The sequence below is a fragment of the Periophthalmus magnuspinnatus genome, chromosome 2, assembly GCF_009829125.3.
Source record: "Periophthalmus magnuspinnatus isolate fPerMag1 chromosome 2, fPerMag1.2.pri, whole genome shotgun sequence".
In the NCBI taxonomy this organism is placed as follows: Eukaryota; Metazoa; Chordata; class Actinopteri; order Gobiiformes; family Gobiidae; genus Periophthalmus; species Periophthalmus magnuspinnatus.
Genome location: NC_047127.1, coordinates 18,137,835 through 18,165,145, shown reverse-complemented (window position 1 = coordinate 18,165,145; position 27,311 = coordinate 18,137,835). Strand labels below are relative to the sequence as shown.

Sequence of the window (27,311 nt, the reverse complement as noted above, 5' to 3'; positions counted from 1 at the left end):
AGTCTGTTCCTTAGTATTGAAATTGAGTTTTAATATCATGACAACACTATCTGGGAACACAGAATCTTACTTATGGTTCCTTTAAAGCAATGTTGTTAGTTTCTGGTTTCAAACATAAAAACATGCCATTGCTAATTTGAGCCATTATTGGATGCTAAACACAAACTGAACCTCATGTATTTCCCCATAAATTTCCTCTGTGAGTCTGTGTATCATTGTCATCCATCATGGCAGCCTTCATTAGGCAGCCCATTAGGACACTATGTTTTGTTTTGACTTCACTGTTCAATAGGTTTTTAATTGAATTTGAAGCTGCTTTGTTTGCGATAGTTATCATGTTTTGAATGCAGTCCAAACAAGTGAGCTGTGTTTTGGTCAAAGGAGAAGTGATGAATATGAAGTGGCATAGAGCCAATAGTAATAAAGGTATACATATGTACTGCCTGCACATGTGCACGTTAGCAGCCAACCATTTACTCAAATGTGGGAACAAGTAGTTGCAGTACCAGTAGCAGTAGTAGTGTTAGTAGAAGCAGCAGTAGTATGTGGGTAATATTAGTATAGTATGTATTATTAGTAGTTAGTAGTTAGTAGAAGTAGTATTTAGTTGTAGTATTAGTATAGTATGTAGTAGTGGTAGTGGTAGTAGTAGTAGTGGTAGTGGTAGTAGTGGTAGTGGTAGTATGTAGTAGTAGAAATTGCTGAAGTGGTATTTAGTAGTACTAGTAGTTTTAGTACTAGTATATTACTCCAGGCAGAAATAATTGTAATTGTGGGAATCATCACAGAAGTACTAGTACTAGTAGTAGTAGCAGTAGTAACAGTCAATTCAACTTAAAACTTGGTAGTAGTAATAGCAGTAGTATTAGTACTAGTAGTAGTATAATTATTTGATGCAAGTAAGGGGATATCCCAAAGTGATGCCTTCTGCTTTCATCCTTGTTTTGAATACATTTTAAATTCAGTTTAAATTTTTTTAATGAACCATAATCAATGTATGTGTTTCCCATTTTCATGCATCATAATTTTTTTTAACCATGCTTTCATTTCTCCCTGTGTGAATGGCGCCCCCTAAAGACGTGTGCTGGTCTGGTGCGGAGACCGGGCCGTGTCGTGCCATGCTGCCACGCTGGTACTTCGACCGATCGGAAGAAAAGTGTGTTCAGTTCATCTACGGAGGCTGTGGAGGAAACAGGAATAACTTTGAGTCCGAGGAATACTGTCTCTCTGTGTGCGGCAGCGTCAGTAAGTGCTAGCACACAGAGGCTAGCTAGAATCAACTCGTTCAAAGTGCATATGACAGGATTTCCCATTATTATAATTGTGACTTGGTTTGGTGGATAGTAAAAGTTGAGAGAAAAATGTACAAAAACCCAGGAAATAGCGTCATGTTGTACAGAACAGAATCCCTTTGCCTTTGTCAACACAGAAAACTGACAGTTTAGGCTCAAGGAAAACACTGACATTTAAACCTGCATTTCTCTAAATAAAGGTGTTGTCATTTATTTCGAATCTGAAATGTGTGTAATTTAGACACATTTTGGCTCTTGTTTACATTATGGTTGCTAGGTAACAGTTATGGAGTTTATAATCCTGTGTCCAACCAGAAAGTAAACTTGTAAACTTACTAAAAATTACACAACATTTGTCGTATATTCTTAAATCTAATTACATGAACTGTGCTTTTGTGCAAAGAAGTAGTCTAACCTGACATATGCACTTTAACACTAGCCAACTAAAGGTTTTGATAACAACAGCTCTTTCTGCTGTTAGCTTTAGCATCACAGGCTAACTGGTTTCAAGGCTAAATTAATCTCTGCTCTGTCGCTAACCTTCACGTTTCTTGGCTGTCCTTCTGGGGTCATTTGGGCGAGATTAAGAAGGATTAAACTGAGTGAAACGCACATAAATTCCACTGTGTTTTAGTAGGCTAGTAGTACATGGTTATTCATTCAGTCAACACCAGGTGGTAAATTACTATTACCACTGACCCCTCTGACCACCCCTCTGAACACGCACACTTTATACATAGTACTTTGCCATATAATATACAAAAGGTAAATTCAGACCCTACTGCCACTTTAAATGAATGCTTAAAACTATTAAAATAACAATATATTATTCTATAATTTGGTTGCTTACTTCCTCAGTTGCACCAGAATTTGACTGTTTTGTGATCAGCTGAGATGGAGTCAGTGTCTTGCCCAAGGACACAACAACACTATGCAATTGCAGTCATTACAAAATACTTATGTACAGACTTGTAGAAATGCACTGCTTGAAGAGTACAGTTAAGCCTACATATTATTCTGTATTCAGCTCATTTTTGTCCATAAACATTTTTACTTCACAAAATCTAGGTGCTGTTTAGTTTACATAACTCTTTCATTCATAGCGTGAGGTGGCCCTGGTCCAAACGTTATATCAGAGGATCAAATCAAATACAGGAACTGGGGTAGATTCATTAAAATCACTGTATTATGTGAACCCTCTGTTACGAGCTTGGACCAAGCTGCCAGAGGATGAAAGTCTGTGAATAGGTTGTTAAAGCAGACCTATAGTGCAAAATCCACTTTTCAAAGGTTTTAACCATATTATAGTAGGATTCATAGGAATGAAAAAAATCTGCTGCTCACTAATGTGATGTGTAGCTATCCATAGGAGCATGCAGCGCTTTGCTGTGATGGTGTTTACTGTGACGTCAGCTCCCACTGAACACCACAGTTTTAACACGGAAGTCAGCGGACTTGTTTCCTTTATTAAGTTGTTTCAGATGAATATTGTGATTTAAAATGTGCAAATTATAATATAATGACCCACGGGTGTTGTAGATTATAACTATAGGGCACCTCCAAGCTCGATGTCTTCTTTAAAGCAAAAGGCATTATTATTATTATTATTATTATTATTATTATTATTATTATTATTACTATTATTTATAACTAAATATTAAAAAAGAGCTACACGGAGTGCTGGTAGTCGTAGTTGTTTAAGAACTAGTATTCCTTCTGGTACTGTGGTACTGTGTCTTTTTCAAATATTTCAATCATTTATTTTGTGCTGTTGTGACTTGCTGGTGCTTCTCCTGATCTCTCAAACTTGCTTCTACTGCACTTACTGCTGTTTGACTAACAATACTAACTTTAATTTCTAACTCTGATCCCACACAATTACACAATTTAACCTTTATTATAATTTTTAATGAAATATTTTTGTGTTTTTTCTGATATTTTGTAGTTCCCACAGCAACTCCCAGCTCTCCTGATGCAGTCGATCATTATTTAGAAACTCCAGCAGATGAGAATGAACATGCGCACTTCCAAAAGGCCAAAGAGAGTCTGGAGGCCAAGCACCGTGAGAGGATGTCCCAGGTAACAGTGCAGTAACGTAGGGATGACCGGTATAAGGCTGCAAAACTCATTTTAAAATCCAGAGCAAATGGTAAATGGAGTAAATGTTTGTTTTCACCTACCTCCTATCTCCGCCCACTCCTCTGTACTTTTTGATTACTTAAATAACTCAGACTTATGTAGGGCTCAAAAATGTAAAAAAAAACGATTTTTTTTATTTATTTTAGAAACCATCTTTCTCCTCAATTTCCTAATAGACATAGAATTCCTGTAAAGCATTCCCTCAATTGAAAATAAATGTCAGAAACATTTGGAGCAGCAGATTCTCAAACATCAGCAGTCAAAAAGGCATTTAAAATCGTTGTATCAAAATATTAAATATGCCGCTTGCTATGGTGAAATCCTGAATGTCTCTACCCCTCTAGCCCCATTTCACACTACAGCTTGTCCCCTCCATGGGGTCTTATTCTGTGTAAAGTTGCTAACCCTGTAGTTTAATGCAAGAATCCCCTGTATTTCAGAACATGTTTGTAGAGGTCTAGTTTAGCAGTTGGAATGATTCTACTAATTCATTTCTTCTACCCACAGGTGATGAGGGAGTGGGAGGAGGCTGAAAGAGACGCCAAGAACTTGCCTCGTGCCGATAAGAAAGCTGTGATCCAGGTTAGACTTAAGACAAAACCAGGATTTAACCAGGACTAAACCTGCAGAACTAAAACAGAACCACAACCCCAGTTCCAATGAAGTTGGGACGCTGTGTAAAACTTAAAAAAAATACAGAATACAATGATTTGCAAATCCTTTTCAACCTATATTGAACTGAATAAACTACAAAAACATATTTAATGTTCAAACTGATAAACTTTATTGTTTTTATGCAAATATTCACTCATTTTCAATTTGATGTCTGCAACACTTTCCAATAGAGCTGGGACAGGGGCAACAAAAGAATGGGAAAGTTGAGGAATGCTTAATATACACCTGTTTGGAACTATCCACAGGTGAACAGGTTAATTGGAAACAGGTGAGTGTCATGATTGGGTATAAAAGGAGCATCCCCGAAGAGTCAGTCATTCACAAGCAAGGATGGGGCGAGGTTCACCACTTTGTGAACAACTGCTTGAGCAAATAGTCCCACAGCCTAAGAACAACGTTTCTCAATGTACAATTGCAAGGAATTTAGGGATTTCATCATCTACGGCCCATAATATCATCAAAAAATTCAGAGAATCTGGAGAATTCTTTGCACGAAAGGGGCAAGGCCGAAAACCAACATTGAATGCCCATGACCTTCGATCCCTCACGCAGTACTGTATTAAAAACAGAAATGAATGTGTAAAGGATATTACCACATGGGCTCAGGAACATTTCAAGAAACCATTGTAATTTTATACAATTCGTCGCTATAACTTCAAGTGCAAGTTAAAACAGGACCATGCAAAGTGAAAGCCGTATATCAACAACACCCAGAAATGCCGCCGGCTTTTCTGGGCCTGAGCTCACCTGAGATGGACTGATACAAAGTGGAAAAGTGTGCTGTGGTCTGACGAGGCCAGGTTTCAAATTGTTTTTGGAAATCATGGATGCTGTGTCTTGCGGGCCAAAGAGGAAAAGGACCATACGGATTGTTATCAGCTCAAAGTTCAAAACCCAGCATCTGTGATGGCTTGGGGTGTGTTAGTGCCCATGGCATGGGTGACTTGCACATCTCTGTAGGCACCATTAATGCTGAAAGGTACATAGAGGTTTTGGAGCAACATATGCTGCCATCCAAGCAACGTCTTTTTCAGGGACGTCCCTGCTTATTTGAGCTAGACAATGCCAAGCCACATTCTGCACATGTTACAACAGTGTGGCTTCGTAGTAAAAAAGTGCAGGTACTAGAGTAGCCTGCCTGCAGTCCAGACCGGTCTCCCATTGAAAATGTCTAGCGCATTATGAAGCGCAAAATATGGCAGCGGAGACCCGGACTGCTGAGCAACTGAAGTTGTACATTCAGCAAGAATGGGAAAGGATTCCTCCTGCAAAGCTTCAACAATTAGTGTCCTCAGTCCCCAAAGCTTATTGATTGTTGTTAAAAGGAAGGGTGATCTAACACAGTGGTAAATAATAATGGCTTACACTTGTAATGTGCTTTTTCAAAGCCTCTCAAAGCGCTACACTATAGTCATATTCATTCATTTCCACACTTGGTGATGGTAAGCTACTATTGTAGCCACAGCTACAGCTACAGAAGCGAGGCTGCCAATCTGCGCCATCAGCCCCTCCGACCACCACCTATCATTGGAGCACACACCACTTTCATACTAGGGTGGGTGAAGTGTCTTGCCTGAGGTGCGGGACTCGATCCTCCGACCACTCTAACCGCTGAGCCACTGTCGCCCCACAGTAAACATGCCCTGTCCCAGCTTTATTGGAACGTGTTGCAGACATCAAATTGAAAATGATGCATGATGAATATGTGCATAAAAACAATAAAGTTTATCAGTTTGAAAATTAAATATTAAGTCTATGTAGTTTATTCAGATCAATATAGGTTGAAAAGGATTTGCAAATCATTGTATTCTGTATTCTGTACACAGCATCCCAGCTTCATTGGAATTGGGGTTGTAAAACCAACACTCAAACCAGGTCTAAAGCTGTACTCAACCAGGACTTAATCAGTTCTAAAGCATATAAAGCACATATGTGTGTGTGATATATATATATGTATATGTATCTATCTATCTATACATGTGGACAAAATTGTTGGTACTCTTTGGTTAATCAAAGAAAAACTCACAATAGTCACAGAAAAAACTTGAATCTGACAAAAGTAATAATAAATAAAAATTCTATGAAATTTAACCAATGAAAGTCAGACATTGCTTTTCAACCATGCTTCGACAGAATTATTTAAAAAAAAAAACTGAAACAGACCTGGACAAAAATTATGGTACCCCTAGAAAAGACCGAAAATAATGTCACCAAAGGGACATGTCAATCCAAGGTGTGTCCACTAATTAGCATCACAGGTGTCTACAATCTTGTAATCAGTGGGCCTATATATAGGGCTACAGGTCACTGTGCTGTTTGGTGACATGGTGTGTACCACGCTCAACATGGACCAGAAAAAGCAAAGTAAAGAGTTGAGATTAGAAAGAAAATTATAGACAAGCATGTTAAAGGTAAAGGCTATAAGATACTCTCCAAGCAGCTTGATGTTCCTGTGACGACAGTTGCACATATTATTCAGAAGTTTAAGATCCATGGGACTGTAGCCAACCTCCCTGGACGTGGCTGCAGGAGGAAAATTGATGACAAATCAAAGAGACGGATAATACGAATGGTAACAAAACAGCCCAGAAAAAACAGAGATTAAAGGTGAATCAGTGTCAGATCGCACCATCTGAGCCAAATTTGACTTAATGGGAGACGACCAAGGAGGACACCATTGTTGAAAATAAATAATAAAAAAGCCAGTTTGGAATTTGCCAAACTACATGTTGACAAGCCACAAAGCTTCTGAGAGAATGTCCTATGGACAGATGAGACAAAAATTTAACTTTTTGCCAAGGTACATCAGCTCTATGTTCACAGACGGAAAAATGAAGCATGTCATGACAGTCAACACTGTCCCTACTGTGAAACATGGAGGAGGCTCTGTTATGTTCTGGCGCTGCTTTGCTGCATCTGGCACAGGGTGTCTTGAATCTGGGCAGGGTACAATGAAATCTCAAGACTATCAAGGGATTCTAGAGACAAATGTGCTGGCCAGTGTCAGAACGCTTGGTCTCAGTCGCAAGTCATGGGTCTTGCAACAGGACAATGACCCAAAACACACAGCTGAAAACACCCAAGAATGGTTAAGAGGAAAATATTGGACTATTCTAAAGTGGCCTTCTAGCCCTGACCTAAATCCTATTGAGCATCTTTGGAAGGAGCTGAAACATGCCATATGGAAAAGGCACCCTTCAAACCTGAGACAACTGGAGCAGTTTGCTCATGAGGAGTGGGCCAAAATACCTGCTGAGAGGTGCAGAAGTCTCTTTGACAGTTACAGGAATCGTTTGATTGCAGTGATTGCCTCAAAAGGATGTACAACAAAATATTAAGTTAAGGGTACCATCATTTTCATCTAGGCCTGTTTCATGAGTTTAATATTTTTTTATAATTCTGTTGAAACATGGTTGATAAATGTCTGACTTTCATTGTTCATTCTTTAATTTAAAAGTTATTTCTGTGACCATTTTGAGTTTTACTTTCATTAACCGAAGGGTATCAACAATATTGTCCGTGTGTTTGTCTATGCATATATGCATATATATATATATATATATATATATATATATATATATATATATATATATATATATAGTTGAAACCAGAAGATGCATATGCTTTTTTTCCTCAGGCTGACATGAAATCAGATAAAACTTTTTAGGTCAATTAACTAAATTCCTATTTGCTAAATGCCAGTATAATGGGAGTTTTCATTACTTACTTCAAAGTCAGAAATTTACATACAGTATGATTAGCTTCTGATTGGTTTATTGACAACATTTGAGTTGATTAGAGACACACCTGTGGATGTGTCTGAAGGCACACCTGAAACACAGTGCTTCTTTGTGTAACATCATGGGAAAGTCAAAAGAAATCAGCCAAGATATTGGGAAGAGAACTGTGGACTTGCACAAGACTGGTTCATCTTTGGTGCAATTTCCAGATGCCTGAAGGTGCCACATTCATCTGTTCATCCATCCATCCATCCATTTTCTTCCGCTTATCCGGGGCCGGGTCGCGGGGGCAGCAGTCTAAGCAGGGACTCCCAGACTTCCCTCACCCCGGACACGTCCTCCAGCTCCTCCGGTGGGACCCCAAGGCGTTCCCAGGCCAGCCGAGAGACATAGTCCCTCCAGCGTGTCCTGGGTCTTCCCCGGGGCCTCCTCCCGGTGGGACATGCCCAGAACACCTCCCTAGGGAGGCGTCCAGGAGGCATCCTGAGCAGATGCCCGAGCCACCTCAGCTGGTTCCTCTCAACGTGTAGGAGCAGCGGCTCTACTCCGAGCTCCTCCCGTGTGACCGAGCTCCTCACCCTATCCCTAAGGGTGCGCCCGGCCACTCTGCGGAGGAAGCCCATTTCAGCCGCTTGTATCCGCGATCTTGTCCTTTCGGTCATTACCCAAAGCTCATGACCATAGGTGAGGGTAGGAACGTAGATTGACCGGTAAATCGAGAGCTTCGCCTTCCGGCTCAGCTCCTTCTTTACCACAACGGACCGATACAGCGACCGCATCACTGCAGACGCTGCACCGATCCGCCTGTCAATCTCACGCTCCATCCTTCCCTCACTCGTGAACAAGACCCCGAGATACATGAACTCCTCCACTTGGGGCAGAGACTCACCACCCACCCGGAGAGAGCAAACCACCTTTTTCCGGTCGAGAACCATGGCCTCGGATTTGGAGGAGCTGATTCTCATCCCAGCCGCTTCACACTCGGCTGCAAACCGCCCCAGTGCCTGCTGCAGGTCCTGGCTTGAAGAAGCCATCAGGACAACATCATCTGCAAACAGCAGAGATGAAATCCTGTGGTTCCCAAACCAGACCCCCTCCGGCCCCTGGCTGCGCCTAGAAATTCTGTCCATAAATATAATGAACAGAACCGGTGACAAAGGGCAGCCCTGGCGGAGTCCAACATGCACTGGGAACAGGTCTGACTTACTGCCGGCAATGCGAACACAGCTCCTGCTCCGGTCATACAGGGACCGGACAGCCCTTAGCAAAGAGCCCCGGACCCCATACTCCCAGAGCACCCCCCAAAGGACACCACGAGGGACACGGTCGAATGCCTTCTCCAGATCCACAAAACACATGTGGACTGGTTGGGCATACTCCCATGAGCCCTCGAGGACCCGATGGAGAGTATAGAGCTGGTCCAGTGTTCCACGACCAGGACGAAAACCACACTGCTCCTCCTGAATCCGAGGTTCGACTATCGGTCGGATTCTCCTCTCCAGTACCCTGGAATAGACCTTACCGGGAAGGCTGAGGAGTGTGATTCCCCTGTAATTGGAACACACCCTCCGGTCCCCCTTCTTATACAGAGGGACCACCACCCCGGTCTGCCATTCCACAGGTACTGTCCCCGACCGCCACGCGATGTTGCAGAGACGTGTCAGCCAAGACAGTCCCACAACATCCAGAGACTTGAGGTACTCAGGACGGATCTCATCCACCCCCGGAGCCTTGCCACCGAGGAGCTTGCCAACCACCTCAGTGACTTCAGCCAGGGTGATGGACGAGTCCGCCTCTGGGTCCCCAGTTTCTGCTTCCTCCTCGGAAGACGTGACAGTGGGATTGAGGAGATCCTCAAAGTATTCCTTCCACCGCCCATCTGTTCAAACTATTATTTTTTATTTCATTTTTAGAGACATGTCCTGTGGTCTGACAAAACTAAAATTGAATTGTTTGGCCATTGTTTTGTTTTGTTTTTTTTGGGGGTTTTTTGAGAAAAAAGGGCAAAGCTTGCAAGCTAGAGAACACCATCCCAACTGTGAAATACGGGGGTTGCAGCATCATGTTGTGGGGTTGTTTTGCTTCAGGAGGGACTGGTTCAAATGGGTCTTCTAAATGGACAATGACCCAAAGCATACTGCCACACTGGTTATGTAAACTTCTGGTTTCAACTGTACATTTGTGTGTATTTATGTGTACGTGTATGTGTGTATATGTATATATGTGTATGTATGTATATATATATATATATATATATATATATAAAAGGTAGAGGCTCTGGAGTAGGAGGCATTTCTCAACCAGTACTAAACTGTCTGTCCATGTACTTGTATTTTTCAGCGTTTCCAGGAGAAGGTAGAGGCTCTGGAGCAGGAGGCAGCGAGTGAGCGACAGCAGTTGGTGGAGACACATATGGCTCGGGTGGAGGCTCTGCTTAACGACCGGAGGAGACTGGCTCTGGAGAGTTATCTGACCGCACTGCAGCAAAACCCACCCAGGGTATGGTAGTCACTCTAAACCAGGACACAGAGAGGACTAAACCAGGACTAGACCAGGGAGGGACGAATGAATGAATAACAGCAACTGTATACAAGATCTACCTGGGGTACACACACAAGCAGATCTACTATTAGGGGTACAGAAGTAGGACTAAACCAGAACTAAATGAGGGACTAAACCTGTTAATGACATACTATGTTATGTTTGTAGCCTCGTCATGTGTTCAGTCTGCTAAGGAAGTATGTGCGCGCGGAGCAGAAGGATCGACAGCACACTCTGAAACACTTCGAACATGTGAGGATGGTGGACCCCAAGAAGGCTGCCCAGATAAGACCACAGGTAAATCAAACTACAGGTGAATCAGACTACAGGTGAATCAGACTACAGGTGAATCAGACTACAGGTGAATCAGACTACAGGTGAATCAGAGTACTGGTAAATCAGAGTACCGGTAAATCAGACTACAGTGAAATCAAACAGCAGGTAAACACTTTGAACATATGAGGATGTTGGGTATTAAAAAAAAAAAAAAAAAAAAACAACTCATATTTCAGTTTCACTCAATAAGAAAATTAAAAATTAACATAAACAAGTGCTGCATTACTTTGTGAGTAAACAAGTACTTATGGCTTTGCTCAAATCAGAAATATTTCAGTTAAGGTCATTTTTTAAAGCTGCTCTGTTGGTTCGCAAACTTTTTATTACTGTTGATTCTTTCATTTCAGTTATTGATTTATAATTTCATCTGAAGCTGCTGTCAGTGGAGTTTGAGTCAGCCATTTTGTAGATTTGGTGCTCATCATTTACAATCCCAATTTACTGAAATTCTATTGAGGAAAATTGCATTGTGAAAATGGATGTTTTTCAAGCAAATATTGATTCATACAAACATTTAAATTACACATTATATAAAGTACTTTACTAAGGTACTTTTCTTATTGATTGTATTCTGAAGTGTCTTATTTCTCCGGTCTGCTGTTTAGGTCTTGACTCACCTGCGAGTGATTGAGGAGCGGATGAACCAGTCTCTGGGGCTGCTGTACAAAGTGCCCGGAGTGGCTGACGACATCCAGGACCAAGTTGGTGAGTTGCTAAAAATAAACAAGAGGAGAATTAGGAATGATTTCCACTAAGCAAAAAGTATAAAACCTTTAACTCAATATGTCACAGTGTGAGATTTTTAATTAAGGGAAAAAATTTACATAAAATTTCGGACTATAAGCTGCTCCTTTTTTCCCATGCTTTGAACATTGTGGCTGATTTATAGATTTTTACTGGCTAATGGCCACTCGGAGGCACTCTCTAGCAGTAAACCAAAAGTGAGACAGACCTGGGGAAAGATTATGCGCTGAAGAATACACAGGGTTTGATTTTAAACTGTCATTTTGCGCATCATGCACACACCCTCATCATGGAAAATATACAAAGAAATGCAAATGATGCAACTTTTAAGTTGAAGGTAATGAATCTGCCCATCAAAGAAGGAAATGGAGCCCTGCTTGTAAGTTTGACCATCAAAGACGGAAATGGAGCAACCACACGTAAGGCATCACAGAAGGAAATTGAGCCACTGCACGTAAACTTGACCATTAATGAACTGATGGTGCGACGTTGGAGGCAGCAGCGAGAATAACTTAGTCGATGTAAAAAGATGACAAAAGCTTTCAGAGGAAATAAAAGCAGGTGGCCCATGTTGGTGCTGTTTTATTTTCTAAACATGCAGGTATGTTCATTCCGTGTTGATGGTGTGTTGGTGCGGCTTTTATATATGGACAAAATGTATTTTCTTTAACAATTTAGCTGGTGTGGCCTATATTCAGGTGTCCTCAAGAGTAAAACGTTTACGGTAGTTATTATTTATGAGTTTCAGATTCCATTTGGAAATATCATTTTCAGGAGTTCATAAAATTGAAAACCATAAGTTATAGTATTCACTGCTCTCTCCTCTCACTTTCTTTTGTCTTCCCCTCTTCTCCCTCTTTCTCTAACCGCCTTTCTCTCCCCCTCCGGTTTCTCTCCTCCCTCGCTCATCTCCACCTCAACCCCCCTCCTCCCTCCCTCTCTCTCTAATGCTTTCACTCTCTCTCACCAGTTGTTTTTTATTCCATCATCTCCTTCTCTCTCCCACTCTTCTCTTCCCTCCCTTGTTCTCTCTGCCCCTGTTTTCTCCTCTTTTTCCCTCCCACCCTACTCTCACCCACTCTTCCCTCTCTCCCCCTATCTTCACTCTCTCTCTTCCATGCCCCCCCTCTTCTCTCTCCCCGCCCTCCCTTCACTCCCTTCCCTCTCTCTCTTCCCTCTCTCTCGTCCCCTTTCTTCGCTCTCTTCCCTCTCTCTCTGTCTTTCTCTTCCCTCTCTTTGCTATCTTCCCTCTCTCTTTCTTTCTCTTCCCTCTCTTTTCTCTCTTCCCTCCTCCCCCTCCCTCTTCTACATTTCCATATTACCCATACACGTTCTCTTACATTGGACTCCTTGTGTGTCATTGCTCCATCTGCTCCTCTCGCCACAATCTGTGCCGCTTCTACAAACATACAAAGATCAAACACCAAGTAAATTGAAAAATGTTATTGCTCTGAGACGACTTTAATAAAATTTTTAAAAAGTAAAAAAAAATCCACCCACTGAGTCATGCAGTTTGTAATGTTTCAAAGAGGAAAGTATCACCTGAGAATGTTAGAATTTACAGCATTAATATCTAGACTAGATACTCATTTGAACTAGTATCGAAACTAAAAAAGTCCCATTCACAGGACAGAAATGAAACTTTCCTGAATATGTTTATAATGATGTCTCTCTGTCATTTTCACATGTATAAGACACATTGACTAGTACACACACGCACACAAACCACTATGAACCTACTGGACACTGAGCACTGTTCTCTCTCCTTTCTCTTTCCTCTTTTCCCCTCCTCTCTTTTCTCTCCCTACATTCCTTAACCCTGTTTCTTTCCTCCCCCTCTCCTCGTCTTCCCACTAGGTTTCCTCTTTCTTCTTCTCTTCCTCCCTCCTCTCTCTTTCTCCCCATTCTTTTACCTCATTCCTCTCCCACTAATCCTCCCCTTTCTGTCTCCTCCTCCCTCTCTCATCTCCTCTTTTCTCTTGTCTTTCCTCCTCTCTCCCTCTCTCCATTCCTTTACCCTCTCTCCTCCCCCTCTCTCTCCTTCCTGCCCCTCTGTCCTCTCCTCTTCCTCTTCTTTTGAGAGCAAGTATAAGACACACAGACTAGTACACACCATGGACCACTGTGAACCTATTGGACACTGAGGGATTACACACATATAACACACATGGGAAGAGAAAGTGCTACAGTTTAATGTTGAAAATCACATTTTGTTGTCCAGAAAGAGTTATTATCGTGGTATCAGTATCACTATTGAGTCTCGAGTGCATTCCTTTGTATCGAAATAGAGTTTGAAATTTTTGTACTATTCTCCACAGATCTGACACGTAACTAGGGCTGGTGGCTCATTTCCAGGGAGATGTTTATGTTTAACATCATTCTGTGGAATATTCTAGGCAAACCAGGAGCTCTGAAGCACCACATACAGGGCCAGAGGTTTGGGTGTGTTCTGGAAGGATGGAAATCCCTATTTGATTTGAACAACAAACATCTAACACTGTGGTTTAGATCTGTACACACATGTTCTGAAATGTGATTCTTGTATTACACTGCCTGGCCAAAAAAAAAAGGTCACACACTCTAACATTTGGTTGGACCGCCTTTAGCTTTGATTACGCATTCGGTGTGGCATTGTTTCGATAAACTTCTGCAATGTCACAAGATTTATTTCCATCCAGTGTTGCATTAATTTTTCAATCCCAAAGATTATCAATGGGGTTAAGGTCTGGACTCTGTGGTGGCCAATCCATGTCTTTCACAATTTGAGCCCGATGAATCCTGGCATTGTCATTTTGGAATATGCCCGTGCCAGGGAAGAAGAAATACTGAATGAGCAGGCTATTGCATCAATGGATAGGTGTCAGCTGACCTCATTCCTCATTCTTCTTCATACTGTTGCTGAATCTAAACCTGACCAACTGGAGGAGGCTCGTACCTACTTAGTTAAATCCAGATTGCGACTTTTTTTTGGCCAGGCAGTGTATTACTTTATAATATATGATTACACCTAATTAAAGGCCCAGCCAGGATATTGGCTGAACCAACATCACTGAATCGATACCCAATCCTGCTAATTTGCCTGGATTGGCCCCTATATTCGATACCAGTATCTGTATCGGTGCATCCCCATTGATAAAATAAAAATGTGAAATTGTTTACCTCTCGTCTCCAGAGCTGTTGCAGCGTGAGCAGGCAGAGATGGCTCTACAGTTGGCTAACCTTCAGACTGATGTGAGGGTGAGCTATGGGAATGATGCCCTCATGCCCGACCAGGAGTTTGGGGACAGACAGAGCGAACTGCTTCCTGAAGAGGGCGCTGTGGGGGCCGGATTCATCCACCCTGAGAGCTTCAACCAGGCCAACACTGACAACCTGGGTAAGACAGGAACCAATATTTTATCATCACATAGCCTACTACTATTACATAATCTTATATATACACCTAAAGGGAGGGGGGATGTTTTTGCATGTTTTTCCCTCATCAAAAACATGCATGAAGAGGTTTTAGATGTCATCCATGCATGTTTGAGTAATCTAGTGATCTCTCTCTGGCCTCATTCAGGGTAGCTATTAGATTCTGTCCAATGCTCCACCCACAAGCCTACGTCACCTATGCTCATCACGTGACAATTCTCCATAAATATAAAAAAACACATGATACAAAACAATACACTACAACTTCACAAACATGATTTGATGTGCAATAGTTGATTGTGTTTTGAACTTATATATACACATATAGTTTAATATGGTAATCTGTGTTATGCATTAGTAATTAATACCCCATAGTCATAAAATATCCCCTCTTTAAAGGTGCTGTACTTGATTTTTGGTATTGAAAAATAATATAAATAGCTAAAATTCTTGTTTGCTTTCAGTTGAACCAGTCGACTCTCGCCCAAACCTGGACAGAGGAGTGCCAACACGACCAGGTAAGTTTGATTGTGCTCACATAACTGTATACCTCTGTGGGGGATTCACTGTTTTTGAAAGACATCTCCAAATGAATGATTAACAAATGTTGAACCTTTATCATTAAGGTTAACAAGATTGTGTAGTTCTGCTTATTGATTTAACTAAAGCTTTTGATTCAATAGATTACAAAGTCCTCTTGAAGCGTCTGAAGCATACTGGATTTGATAATGCTACAAGTAATTAGTTGCAATATTATCTTTCAAACAGAACCCAGACAGTAGTAGCTGATGGGTTTAAATAAATTTGTTTTACTTTAAGGAAAGAAGTGCCCGAAGGCTCAATTTTGGGCCCTCTTCAATTTAAGAGAAAGCCACATATATTTATCTTCAGATGATGCTGTTTGGATGCAAGTGCTCCCTCTGCTGGTCAGGCGCTTTTAAAACTACAGCAATATTTTAACAAAATTCCCTCATGAATCGTAAATTATCATTGAATGCAAATAAAACAAATGATATGATTTGTTTGAATATTTGTTGTGATTTATTTAAAAAAAACACACTTGAGTGATGAGTAAGCTGCAAATCTTTATACACTAAATGGTACATCGACTGAAAGAGACACCTCCTATAAATACATGTACATAAAAATTATCCTTTAACCCTTTGTGGCAGATGCTATCGTCGCCGATGGAGCGCGGCTGTGGCCTTTCCATTACTGTAACACCGCAAACAATTGTGCTATCATGTAAATTCAAACAGCATCTCAAAGCAGAGACATGGGGCTCTTTAAATTTAAAGTTTACTGTCACTACGGTAATCTGCTCACGTTGTCCCTCAAAGATGACCAATGAGAGCGCAGGTGCAGCGGGGATTATTCAATGTGGCAAAGCCGGATGGAAATGTAAAATAAAGGTAGTTGTGTGAAAAATGGTGGCCATGCTATCTGTCAGAAAAGAACAACACTCACTCTAAGAAGTGTCTTTATAAAGGATTGCCTCATAGCTTCCTCACTTATTAATTATTGATACTGGAACATTTAATCCAAGATGTCATGACTGTATAAGGCTAAGGACTAACTGCACCAGAACCAACATGGGAAAGAGAGCTTTTGGTTATTTTGCTTGACAAAAATGTAATATATTTTAAGGACAAGCATACTTTAGTGCCACAAATGCAATAATCTGGTAACAAATATTTATACTCACACCTGCACCTGCTTTCACTTTCAATGTTTTAAATGAGCGTGCGCACTTATTTTTGTTTTGTTTGTTTTTTGTTTGTATTTCTTGAAAAAGAGTCTAAGCGCTCTCATCGGGCTCTCTCTATATAAATAAAGATAAATAAATATTTATTTGGGACTGTCTCCACAAATTTGTCATATTAATCTTATGTCAGAAAGTCCTTTCAACTGACAACAATCACTTCTTTTGGGTTAAATGGTAGCACCACTTTCTGAAGATATAGTATTGTTTATTTAAACTGACAGAGAAAACACTGAACTTTGTGTCAGTTTTTGTTTCACATCGATAGGCCCAGTAATTGCAAATATTAACCATAAAACAGACCAGTACCTGAGAATTCTGTGTAACAAGTTGCGTTCAACAATATTATCTTGTAAAGTTAATGAGTCTTTTTCTTTATCAGTGAATGGAATCAAAATGGATGCGATGCCAGAGCTGCGCATGGACACAGAGGACAGACAGAGCACGGAGTACGAGGTGCACCATCAGAAACTGGTACGTGCCATCAGTTAACTGATAACGGCTCATCTACACTATACAAGCTGTTGTATTTATTGTGTTTATTGTAAGAAAGAAAATTTAATAAAGATGTATTAGGTTTAACAATATTAAAAAGTAAACAAAAGAGCTATGGAATAACTACGGGGTCAAATTGTAGTGGCAGAACATATAAATGCTAACTGGAGTAGTAATGATATTAAAATGTCCATTAACTTACTATTAGGCTAACTTGATGGGAAGTGTTCACTCAATCTCTTTTATCGAATTTAACAGCGCTTAAAGCTCCACTGCATAAAATTGCTTGTCAACAAAGAGATGCTGTTGCTTTGCCTGGAATGTACACAGTACAGCTTTAATTTATTCATCTCCATGGAGACTAGAGGCAAGACTGCAATTAAAACACTCATAAAGAAATGAAGTGCTCCTACTTTAATCTATTTATTGGTAGAAATGTTACACAGTGATACACATTTAAGTGATACACAGCAAGTTAATGATGGCGGATATTTAATGAAAACATTTTTTTTTTTAATCCCATATATATCTAAGTATAGCCATATTGTACAGGATCCAACTCCACAACGCACAAGCATGAATCAATGTAACTAACTGTATAGAGTCCTGCTGCTTAGAGCTGACAGGGGCTGACAGGGGCTGACAGGGGCTGACAGGGGCTGACAGGGGCTGACAGGGGCTGACAGGGGCTGACAGGGGCTGACAGGGGCTGACAGGGGCTGACAGGGGCTGACAGGGGCTGACAGGAGCTGACAGGGCAGCTACAACTTTCACAAAGGTCGAATTTTGTATTAAATATGAATATTTTCTGATCTTAAACTTTTTCTCATATTAAAATCCATCTGTTGTCTTAAAAAACACTTTTTAATCGTTAGCTTTGGCTATGCTCTATGGCTGCTCTAGCTAAGCTCAAGGGCTAGTTGGTTAGAACACAGTGAATCAGTGTTTCAGTTTTGTGCAGCTAAAACCTGGAACAGTCTTCCTGAAGATGAGAGAAGCCTCTACTTTGACAAAGTTTAAATTCAGGCTCCAAACGGATCTGTTTAGCTGTACATATGACTGAAAGTCAAATCAATATTCATTTTATGATGATTATTTATGTTTTAACTTGTTTGTATTGCGATTTTAATGTCTTGGTACTTTGTATTACTCTGTGTACTTTGTGTGTAAATCTGCCTCTTGCCTTGCCTAAGGTTTGACAATATATCCTAGGCAAAATAAATATTACTACTACTACTACTGCTACAACTACTACTACTAAGGTTTTACACAAAGTGTAGTTACATTTTTTGATTCTGTATTATAAATGATGTGGTAGTGCCACACTAGGCCCCTAAACCACATGACACTTTGAATTAAACATTTTATAGGCTCATCTTTTTATCATAATGTGAATAGGCCATGCTTTCCCTAAAGTACTTAAAGCTACTATACGTAATTAAACCAATTATAAAAAATTACTGATCCAAGACAGAACAAAAACATGAATAGATATCTCTGTAAATAAAACAAAAACTCAGTGTAATACAACTTATTTTTTTGCTATGCTTTATTGTTTATGTGCAAACAGTGAGGGGGGTTGAGAGAGGGTCTAAGCACACATCAGCCTGCTGTACCACTTCCTCTTTTTCTTCTCCAGTTGCTGCTGCAGTGCTCTGCTCATCTCCTCCAGCAGGGAGCACAGTTCTTCTGTCTTCCTCAGCTTTGCTCTAGTGCACTACATCTTTCAACCTGCAGGGAGTGCTCTACTTTCAGCTCCCTACAGGTCTTTAAAACAGCTGTCTTTTCTTCCTTTGGTTCAGTTTTGATTTGTTTCTCCAGTTCTACCCTCTGCTGTATTACATTGTTTCTTTCAATCAGCAGGGAACGCTTTACCTCTGCACTCCTCAGCTTCTGGATCAATGCCCTGGACTTGTGACCTCTTCAGCACTTCCTTCAGCTCCTCACAGTCGTCAAAATGGCCTTTTTTTCCCTCCTCCATCTTTCGGACCTGTGCCTCTTTGTCTTGCATTTGCTGGAACATCTGGACCGTCTGCTCAGCCTCCTCTTGGTGTTTTACCTCCAGTTCATTAGAGAACTACACCAGAGCAGACATGTCACTTTTAAGGTTGGACAGAGCACGCTCCAATTGAGAGTCCTGCTCTGTCAGCTCTGTATACTCCAAAGATTTTTTCTGCAGTTTGGATTTCAGATCAGCAGTGTCCTTGTGGAAACTCTGCTTTTCCATATCCCACTCTTTGGATTTTTGGCAGGAATCTTCAAATTTGCCTGAACACCTCTTTAATTTCCGTGACCTGTTTCTGCAGTACATCAACAACAGTTCATCTGACTGGTCTATAAGTCAGTTTCAGTTTGGAGTTCTTGGGTTGCTGTGTCCTTTATCTCCACCTGAGTGTTATGAGCTAGAATAATCAGCTTTATTTTCCTCAGTAACTTAAACTTTTCCTTCTGGTGCTGTGCACTGTGTCTTTCTCAAAGCTTCCTGAGGTCTGCCAACTCTTGGAGCAGATGTTTCTCTCTGGCTTCTAAACCCCGAGCAGCTTTAGAGGCCATTTTGAGCTTTAACATGGCTAAGGCAATACCCCGCTCCTCTTCCTCCTTAGACCTCTCATAGTTTTGAGGCCTTAACTGCTCCCTCTCCAACTCCTCAAGAGTTAGAAAGATGTGGCCCACTTTTTCAAATGGTCCAGAGGTCTGGTCTGGATCGGTGGGTGCCATCACTGGCTCCTCGAGTTGTAACATGACTAAGGCCATGTCCCACTTGTCTTTCTCCTTAGACCTCTGTTGATTTTGAGGCTCTAACTGCTCCAACTCCTCAAAAGATGGAGAGGGTCCCTCCTCAAGAGGAGAGTCTGGATTGGTGTATGCTATCCCCAGCTCCTCCATCAGGTTAAATTCCTCACTGTAGAGGTGTTCGTCCTCTTCAGGAGAAAAGTTGCACCAATTTTTGGACATGTTGGCTGCGTACTCGTTGAAGTGAGGTTGTACAGGGTTTGTGCTACACAAAGTTTCAAATAGAATCTGTCATGAAATAGAATGTTAGGTGAAAATAGGGGATGCCACATGTAATAATTCCATATATGAGCATGAGTGTGTTACTATAGTTGCATATGAATGCCAGTATATCACAGCTTTATTAATATAATTGTTTGTTGAAGCAGAACTAAGTAACATATTTACCCATGTGATGGTAAAATATGTATTTGGGGTGTTTGAAGCGTCTGCCATCTCCACCTGCTTTCTCTGTGCAGAAAATCAGCCTTGAAATATGGCTGACATGACCCAAAGAGGGTTCTCCTGTGAAAACCTGTTTTTTTATCTAAATATTTGCCAATACGTTTCTTTTTATGTGATTAGACTGCCTTATTTTAATTTTTAAAAAAGAAAAGAGGAAAAAAACAACAGTGTATTCTCATAAAGGAGGTGTTGGGGGAGCTCTACTGTGGAAAAGTTCTCAAGTTTGCTTTAATATTGATCAAATCTATTACTAATCTTAAATTCTGACTGTTCGCACTGCAAGAGGAGAGCTGCAAAAGTAATAATAAGTAAATCAAATCACAATATGAACAAACGCAAGATGCAGAAGGCAATTATTTAAGACATAAAATAAAATGTCCACTTCTGTATCTTCATAAAACCAGTGGTTCTCAAATATTTCACACCAAGTACCACCCAAGAAAATATTTGGCCAATCAAGTACCAACAGACCTAAACCTGGTCTACAACGGGACTATTCTCTGTCAAATTTTCTTTATTTATTTATACCGGGCAACCCAATGAGAGCGCTTGGGCTCTTTTTCATGTGTGCCCTGTTTAAAATACAATGTTTGTTTTGTTAGTTTTTCTATTTGCAATCTACAAGTCCATATAAAACATTAGAAAATTATTTAAATTATTATTACATTGCAATTGTGTCACCCAAGCATCCAGTTTTGCTTTTTCTTAGGAGTGTATTTCATTTTTTGTGAAGCAAACGGCTAAAAGCCTCTTTCCATCTCAGTTTTGGTGCAGCTCGTCCTTAGCCTTATACAGTCATGTGATCTGGTATTAAATGTTCCAGTATCAATGATTAACAAGGGTGAGGTATTCTGGCAGGTTTTAACTACAAATTTACAATATGCAACAATATGGACCAAACTGTGAATAAAGCAGAACTGCCAATACTACTACTAGTACTAGAATTTCACAATATCCTTCATTAAATTATAATATAGACTGAATCGGATATAGACGAGGACTACTACAACAGCAACTAGTATTACTAGTACTACTACTTCTGCATAGGGTTAGTCAGATTAAGCAGATCTTTTGACACAGGTGTAGTGTAATCTGGTTTTACATTGTAGAAAATCCTAATCCTAACGTTATCCTCTTCTCGTATGGACTGAGATCCTCTAATCCCACATTTATAACACTAGTCTTTTCACTGCAAATTTCAGATTAATTCAATATTTCTTTTGAAGCAAGATTAGACTGGTTTAGTGCCACTTCAATGGTCCTTTTTATATGTATGCTAATCCCACTGTTGGCACAAAATCTACTGTAAATGATGAGACTGAATCATATTTTTTAGCAACTTTCAACCTAAAAATATAATGGGCTATTGCATAAGTACTTTAGCAAGTTCTGGTTTAAACCTAGTTTATACCTGGTTTAGGCTTAGATTAGACCTGGTTTAGTCCTGGTTCAGTCCTGGACTGTTTTTTTATTTAGGTCATTATATATTGTGGCGTTCAACACAATATTATACTATAACTTAATTTTAAAATACCAGTGTCATACCATATGCAAGTATATTGTGTCTAACTATAATGTAACTATAATCTAAATGTTTATTTCAGGTATTTTTCGCTGAAGACGTGGGCCCAAACAAAGGTGCAATAATCGGTCTGATGGTAGGGGGCGTAGTGATCGCCACCGTCATCGTCATTACTCTGGTGATGCTGAGGAAGAAACAGTACACATCCATACACCATGGGGTCATCGAGGTGAGCCGTGATTTAGACTGGTTTTAATCCTGGTGTAGTCCTGGTTTACTCTTGGTTTAGAACTGGTCCAGTCCTGGTTTAAACTCTGGTTTCGACTTAGTTTAGTCCTGAGTTAGTCCTGGTTTAGTTCTAGTTTAGAACTGGTCCAGTCCTGGTTTAGTCCTGGTTTAGACCTGGTTTAGAAAGATTTGACTTTAGTAATGTTTCTTGTTCTTTCTTAGGTGGACGCTGCCGTGACCCCAGAAGAGCGCCACCTGTCGAAGATGCAGCAGAATGGCTATGAGAATCCCACCTATAAGTTCTTTGAGCAAATGCAAAACTAAAACTAAACAAAATATAATATCAAACAAGCACACAAGGCATATTTAAAATCATCTCCTCCTCCTCTGGTCCTAAAAACAGTCCTTAAGATGGGTCCCACGTTTAAAGTATGTTTTCAATCATTTAATACTCTTGCAAAATCCAGGTTTAGACCTGGTTTAGACCTGGTTTAAGCCAGGTTGAGTTCTGGTCTGGACATGGTTTATTTTAAATTTTGACCTGATTGAGTGTGGGTTTAGACCTGGTTTAGTCCGTATTTGGACTTGGTTTAAGCCTGGTTGAACTCTGGTTGAAACCTGGTTTAGACCTGTTTTATTCATGGTTTAGACTTAGCTTAGTCCCGGTTTAGACCTGCTTTTAGACCTGGTTTAGACCTAGTTGAGCCTTGGTTGAAAGCTGGTTTAGACCTGGTTTAGACCTGGTTTAGACCTAGTTGAGCCTTGGTTGAAAGCTGGTTTAGACCTGGTTTAGACCTGGTTTAGACCTGGTTTAGACCTGGTTTAGACCTAGTTGAGTCTTCGTTTGGACCTGGTTTAGACCTGGTTTAGACCTGGTTTATTCTAGTTTTATGCCACTATACACTGGAAATCAAGATTCTATTAAATAATTACAATTTGACATTTTTATTTTAAAATACCAATGCCATGCTGAATTTTTTTACTTGAAATTGTATTAAAATTCTGAAAAATCCAATTCAAGTTTAGAAATATATTCAAACTAAAATTGCCAATAAAAATAAAATAAAATTGAAAATGGTGGGAACCCTGTGTAGGCTATGTAGCTTATAGCATCTCTCGCTAGATATTTTTCCACTGTTATTTTTGTATTTAATTTTGCCTGGATTTTGCACCAACTTTTATTCACTTTATAATTTACAGAAAGCTGTTCTGGGTTGTCTAAGGCCTGCTGAAAAACGTGCATTCTCCAAACTCAATTCAGAGATGAAGATTCATTACATTTTTGGCTGTTGATTCTCAAAATTAAAATCTGAAATGTAGTTTGGATTGTAGCATGCATTTAACTTGGGCTAGTTTAATAAACATGTTGTAAACTGGGAAGTGCTTAGAATGTACAGCCAATAAGAGGGCAAAAAGGAGCATAAAGCCCGCCTCTATGTGGGATAAAGTCCTCTTATTGAGCAATTGGATAAATGGATGGCTTCACTCTGTGTTGTGAATTTCTTGTTGAGATGGTTCTGATCTTGGTTTAGACCTGGTTTAGTTCTAGTTTAGACAAGTATAGACCTGATTTAAATACACTACATACAGGTGTAGTTCTGGACCTGATTTAGTCCTAAATAAATCCTCATTTAGTCCTGGTTTATATTTGGTAGGGTTAGACCAGGTTTTGAACTTGTACATCAATCCACAGTTTAGAACTGGTTTAGACCTGGTTAAGTCCTGGTTTAGGCCTGGGTTCCACCTAGTTTAGATCTTGAATTGGTTCTGACAGTTTAGTCCTGGTTTAGACTTTGTTTAGTCCACATTAAACCTATACAAACATGTTTTAAAACTAGCTCAAGTCTGTTCCACTACTTGCACTCTACAACACTGGAGACATAGCAACCCTTAGCTTCCTTCCTACCTCCTCCTTCCTCCCTTTCTTCCTTCCTTCCTTCCTTCCTAGTTCCTAGCTTGTATCCTATCTCCTTTGTGTGTCCTTGCTCATTCACAACAGCTGGACTGTCACGCGCGGTGCGCTTAAAGGGACAGTAATATTATTTTGACAATAGTGGTTTTGTTAATATTCCTTATTAGATATAAGGCTTAGATCTGGGTTAGTTCTGGTTTAGGTGTGGTTTAGTCCTGGAAGAGACCCGTTTTTGACCTGATTTAGTCCTGGGGTACACCTGGGTTAGACCTGTTTCTTGACCTGGTTTAGTCGTTGTTTAGTCTAAAACAGGCTTGGTTTAGCCTTGTAGACTTTGATTAGACCTGGGATTGTCTGGGATTAGATCTAGATTAGTTCTGGTTTAGTCCTCATTTGGTCTGAGGTTAGACTTGGTTTAGTCCTGATTTAGACCTTGTTTATTTCACAAATTCGCAATAATTGTAATTTCAAAACCCAACATACATTAACTATTAATTGCGCTAGAGAAAATTTACCATTCCTATCTTTTAACCCACTACTTTACAAAATCCGTTACTGTCCCTTTAAGACTTCTGGAGAAAAAACGGTTGTAAGAACTCTTTATTTCTTGGTCTTTTTCCGGTTTTGTTTTTCAAAAAATAATGAAAAAACATTGAAAAAAATATGATAAAACATCGAAAACAAGTGAACTGATGTAAAGTCCTTTTTTTAAAACTGCGTGTATTGCTGAGTCTTAGCTATCGTTCCTATGTAGTGCATGACGATTATTTCAAATATTTGGAGAAAAAAGAACTAAAAGCAAAGCTGCTCTTCTCGAATAGATTGTCATTTTAGCAAGATTGTATATTTAGTAATTCTTCTTGTGACCTCGTGAAAATGATACGGATTTAGACTGACGCCAGGTCTGCTTTGAGAACATCATGTACATTGAAAAGAAGTTGTTTGTCGAATTGTTAATTTTTATTTTTTTTTCCTTTTGATGCTCATCTGTATGTACAAAACTGTCACGGAAATGTTCAAATCGTCCAAAAAAACTATGTGTTTTTGTTGAGATCCAATCATGTTTTTATAAAGAGATGATGGTGATGGGAGAAAGGCTGGTATTTAAGATGGTTTTGACAAGTTTGGGTCATTTCAAAACAAATGGAGAGCTAAAATAAAGACCAAGTTACAACCTGGTTTAGTTCTTATTAAGTCCTGGACTAGTTCAGGTTAAGACCTGGTTTAGACCCGATTTAGATCTGTTTTAGACCTGGTTTAGTCCATGTTAAGACCTGGTTTAGTCCTAGGTTAGTCTGAGTTAAGACCAGGTTTAGTCCTGATTTACACCTGGTTTAGACCTGGTTTAGTCCTGGTAAGTTAGTCCAAGATAAAAACCTGGTTTAGACTTGGTTTACTCAGGATGAGGCCTGGTCCTGGGCTAGCCCAAGATAAGACCTAATTTAGTCCTGGGTTTAGTTCTGATAAGTTGGTCCAAATTAAGATCTGGTTTAGTCCTAGTTAAGTTAGTCCAGGAAAAGACCTGGTTTAGTCCTGGGTTAGTCCAAGTCCATTTTAGCCCTTACTTCTCCACTTGCTTTGAAACAACCACACTGAACACTAATGCTGGTGACGCTTGTACATGGCTGCAGTGCGGTGGGGTTTTTACACTCGATGGCCAGCGGGAGACACTCTAATCACAGAGAGAAGCAAATTGTGTTGAGTTTGGTTTCTGTGGGTTAAATACAAGTCTCACTGTGTTCATATCGTGCAGGCTGTTTGCATTGACTGGGCTTTTACACTGTCCTCCATATTAAAGTTTTGAATGTACATACTACATTTGACTGTTTTCAGTCTGAATTACTTTAAGAGGTTATGTAAGTCTTTTTAATTTAAATTTTATAGACTGGTTACTTTGCAGCTCATGTCATCAACATTCCCTGGGGCTGTGATGCTCCAGAATTCACTCACTGAGCTGCAGAGGCTGCACTAGCCCTGAGTCCTGATGGCTGCAGGTGCTGGGGTTTAGGTAGTGACCAATCAGATCAGAGAGAGACATTTTAGCTTTAAACTGGATTTCAGCCATGTGAGGCTTATTCTGCTTTCTGATTGGATAATCGTCTGGAACCAAAACACCAAATTAAAACATAAATGACTTGTCCATCATGTCCAGTATTTTTGTAACTAAGAACAATTCAGCATTATACAGTACAGTAGAAACTATATTTAGATTTGAACATGTTTACTCCATATCTAGAGACACAGGTCAAGTTCATGAAATTTAAAATCAAAATCAAAATACAGTTCCTTTAAGGTGGTCTAATCTTAATTAACAATGTATGTTATGTAACCTCGCCCAAATGATAGAAATTACTTCTCAGTGCTCTTATACTCTTCCTTTATCCCTCTAGTCTCTATGAACCAACAGCCTGTGACCTGCACTGTTCTGGGTCAAATGGCTTCTAGTGTGTCCTTGAAGAGACACCATAGTTATCAGTCATTTCAACAGCTCAATGGGTTTTATTTTTTATATTTGTGTCCCTGAGGAGAGGACAGGAGCTAGAGGCTAATGCTGACGTGAATAGGCCGACTAAGGGGAATAAAAAGATTCAATGGACGAGATGAGGCTATGTGTATGCAGTGATATCTTAGGTTCCACATTATCAAGCCATTTGTATACAGAGATAGTGAGAGTTTATGCAAATTGTAAACTGATAAAATATATGGAGCGCCAGATATTAAATAATGGTTGACAGCTTGTATCTGGCACATGCCTAAACAAGTTCTATGGAAACATTGATATGAAAAAGAAAAAAAAATCCATCTGCCATAAACCCTCTGTGTCTCCAGATACAAGGTAGACATGTTCAAATCTAATAGAAGTTTTACAATAATGCTAATTTATTCTTAATGACAAAAACATTGGACATGATGAACAAATTGATTGTTTTAATTTGGTGTTGCAGTTAAAGGCTCTGGCAGCACAGATTCAGTTTTGATTGTTTTTACTATGTATAACAAATAAAATGTACAAGTTTTCATCAATCATAAAATTTTATATTAGAAGAAAAGTGTACAATTGCATTAGTATAGTTTAAAGTTGTGTAATTAATTAATGTGCGCGTCATATAACATAGGGTATTTGAAAATTTGGTAAATCATTGGGCCCCAAATTCTCACCTCTCCTAACCTAAATTGAAATAAAAAACTAAAAAAAAGCATAAATCCATAGATGTGTTTATGATTTCAAATACAAGATCCAAACCAAACCCAAATGATACCATTTTTATTATAG

General features: G+C 39.8%; 1 protein-coding gene across 2 annotated transcripts in view; it reads left to right on the top strand.

Annotated features, from left to right (window-relative positions):
* Nucleotides 1-25,853, top strand: part of appa (amyloid beta (A4) precursor protein a) — a 67,463-nt gene extending 41,610 nt beyond the window's left edge. The window contains exons 8-18 of one of the 2 annotated variants that reach the window (XM_033977750.2): nt 1,078-1,245; nt 3,238-3,371; nt 3,939-4,013; nt 10,187-10,345; nt 10,556-10,684; nt 11,329-11,428; nt 14,640-14,843; nt 15,346-15,399; nt 17,026-17,117; nt 21,980-22,126; nt 22,348-25,853. In XM_033977750.2, coding sequence (XP_033833641.1) covers nt 1,078-1,245; nt 3,238-3,371; nt 3,939-4,013; nt 10,187-10,345; nt 10,556-10,684; nt 11,329-11,428; nt 14,640-14,843; nt 15,346-15,399; nt 17,026-17,117; nt 21,980-22,126; nt 22,348-22,449 — 1,364 coding nt within the window. In that variant the 3' untranslated portion in view covers nt 22,450-25,853. The remainder of the gene's footprint in view (nt 1-1,077; nt 1,246-3,237; nt 3,372-3,938; nt 4,014-10,186; nt 10,346-10,555; nt 10,685-11,328; nt 11,429-14,639; nt 14,844-15,345; nt 15,400-17,025; nt 17,118-21,979; nt 22,127-22,347) is intronic. The other variant, XM_033977758.2, reaches the window with a different exon arrangement.
* Nucleotides 25,854-27,311: the final 1,458 nt, after the last annotated feature.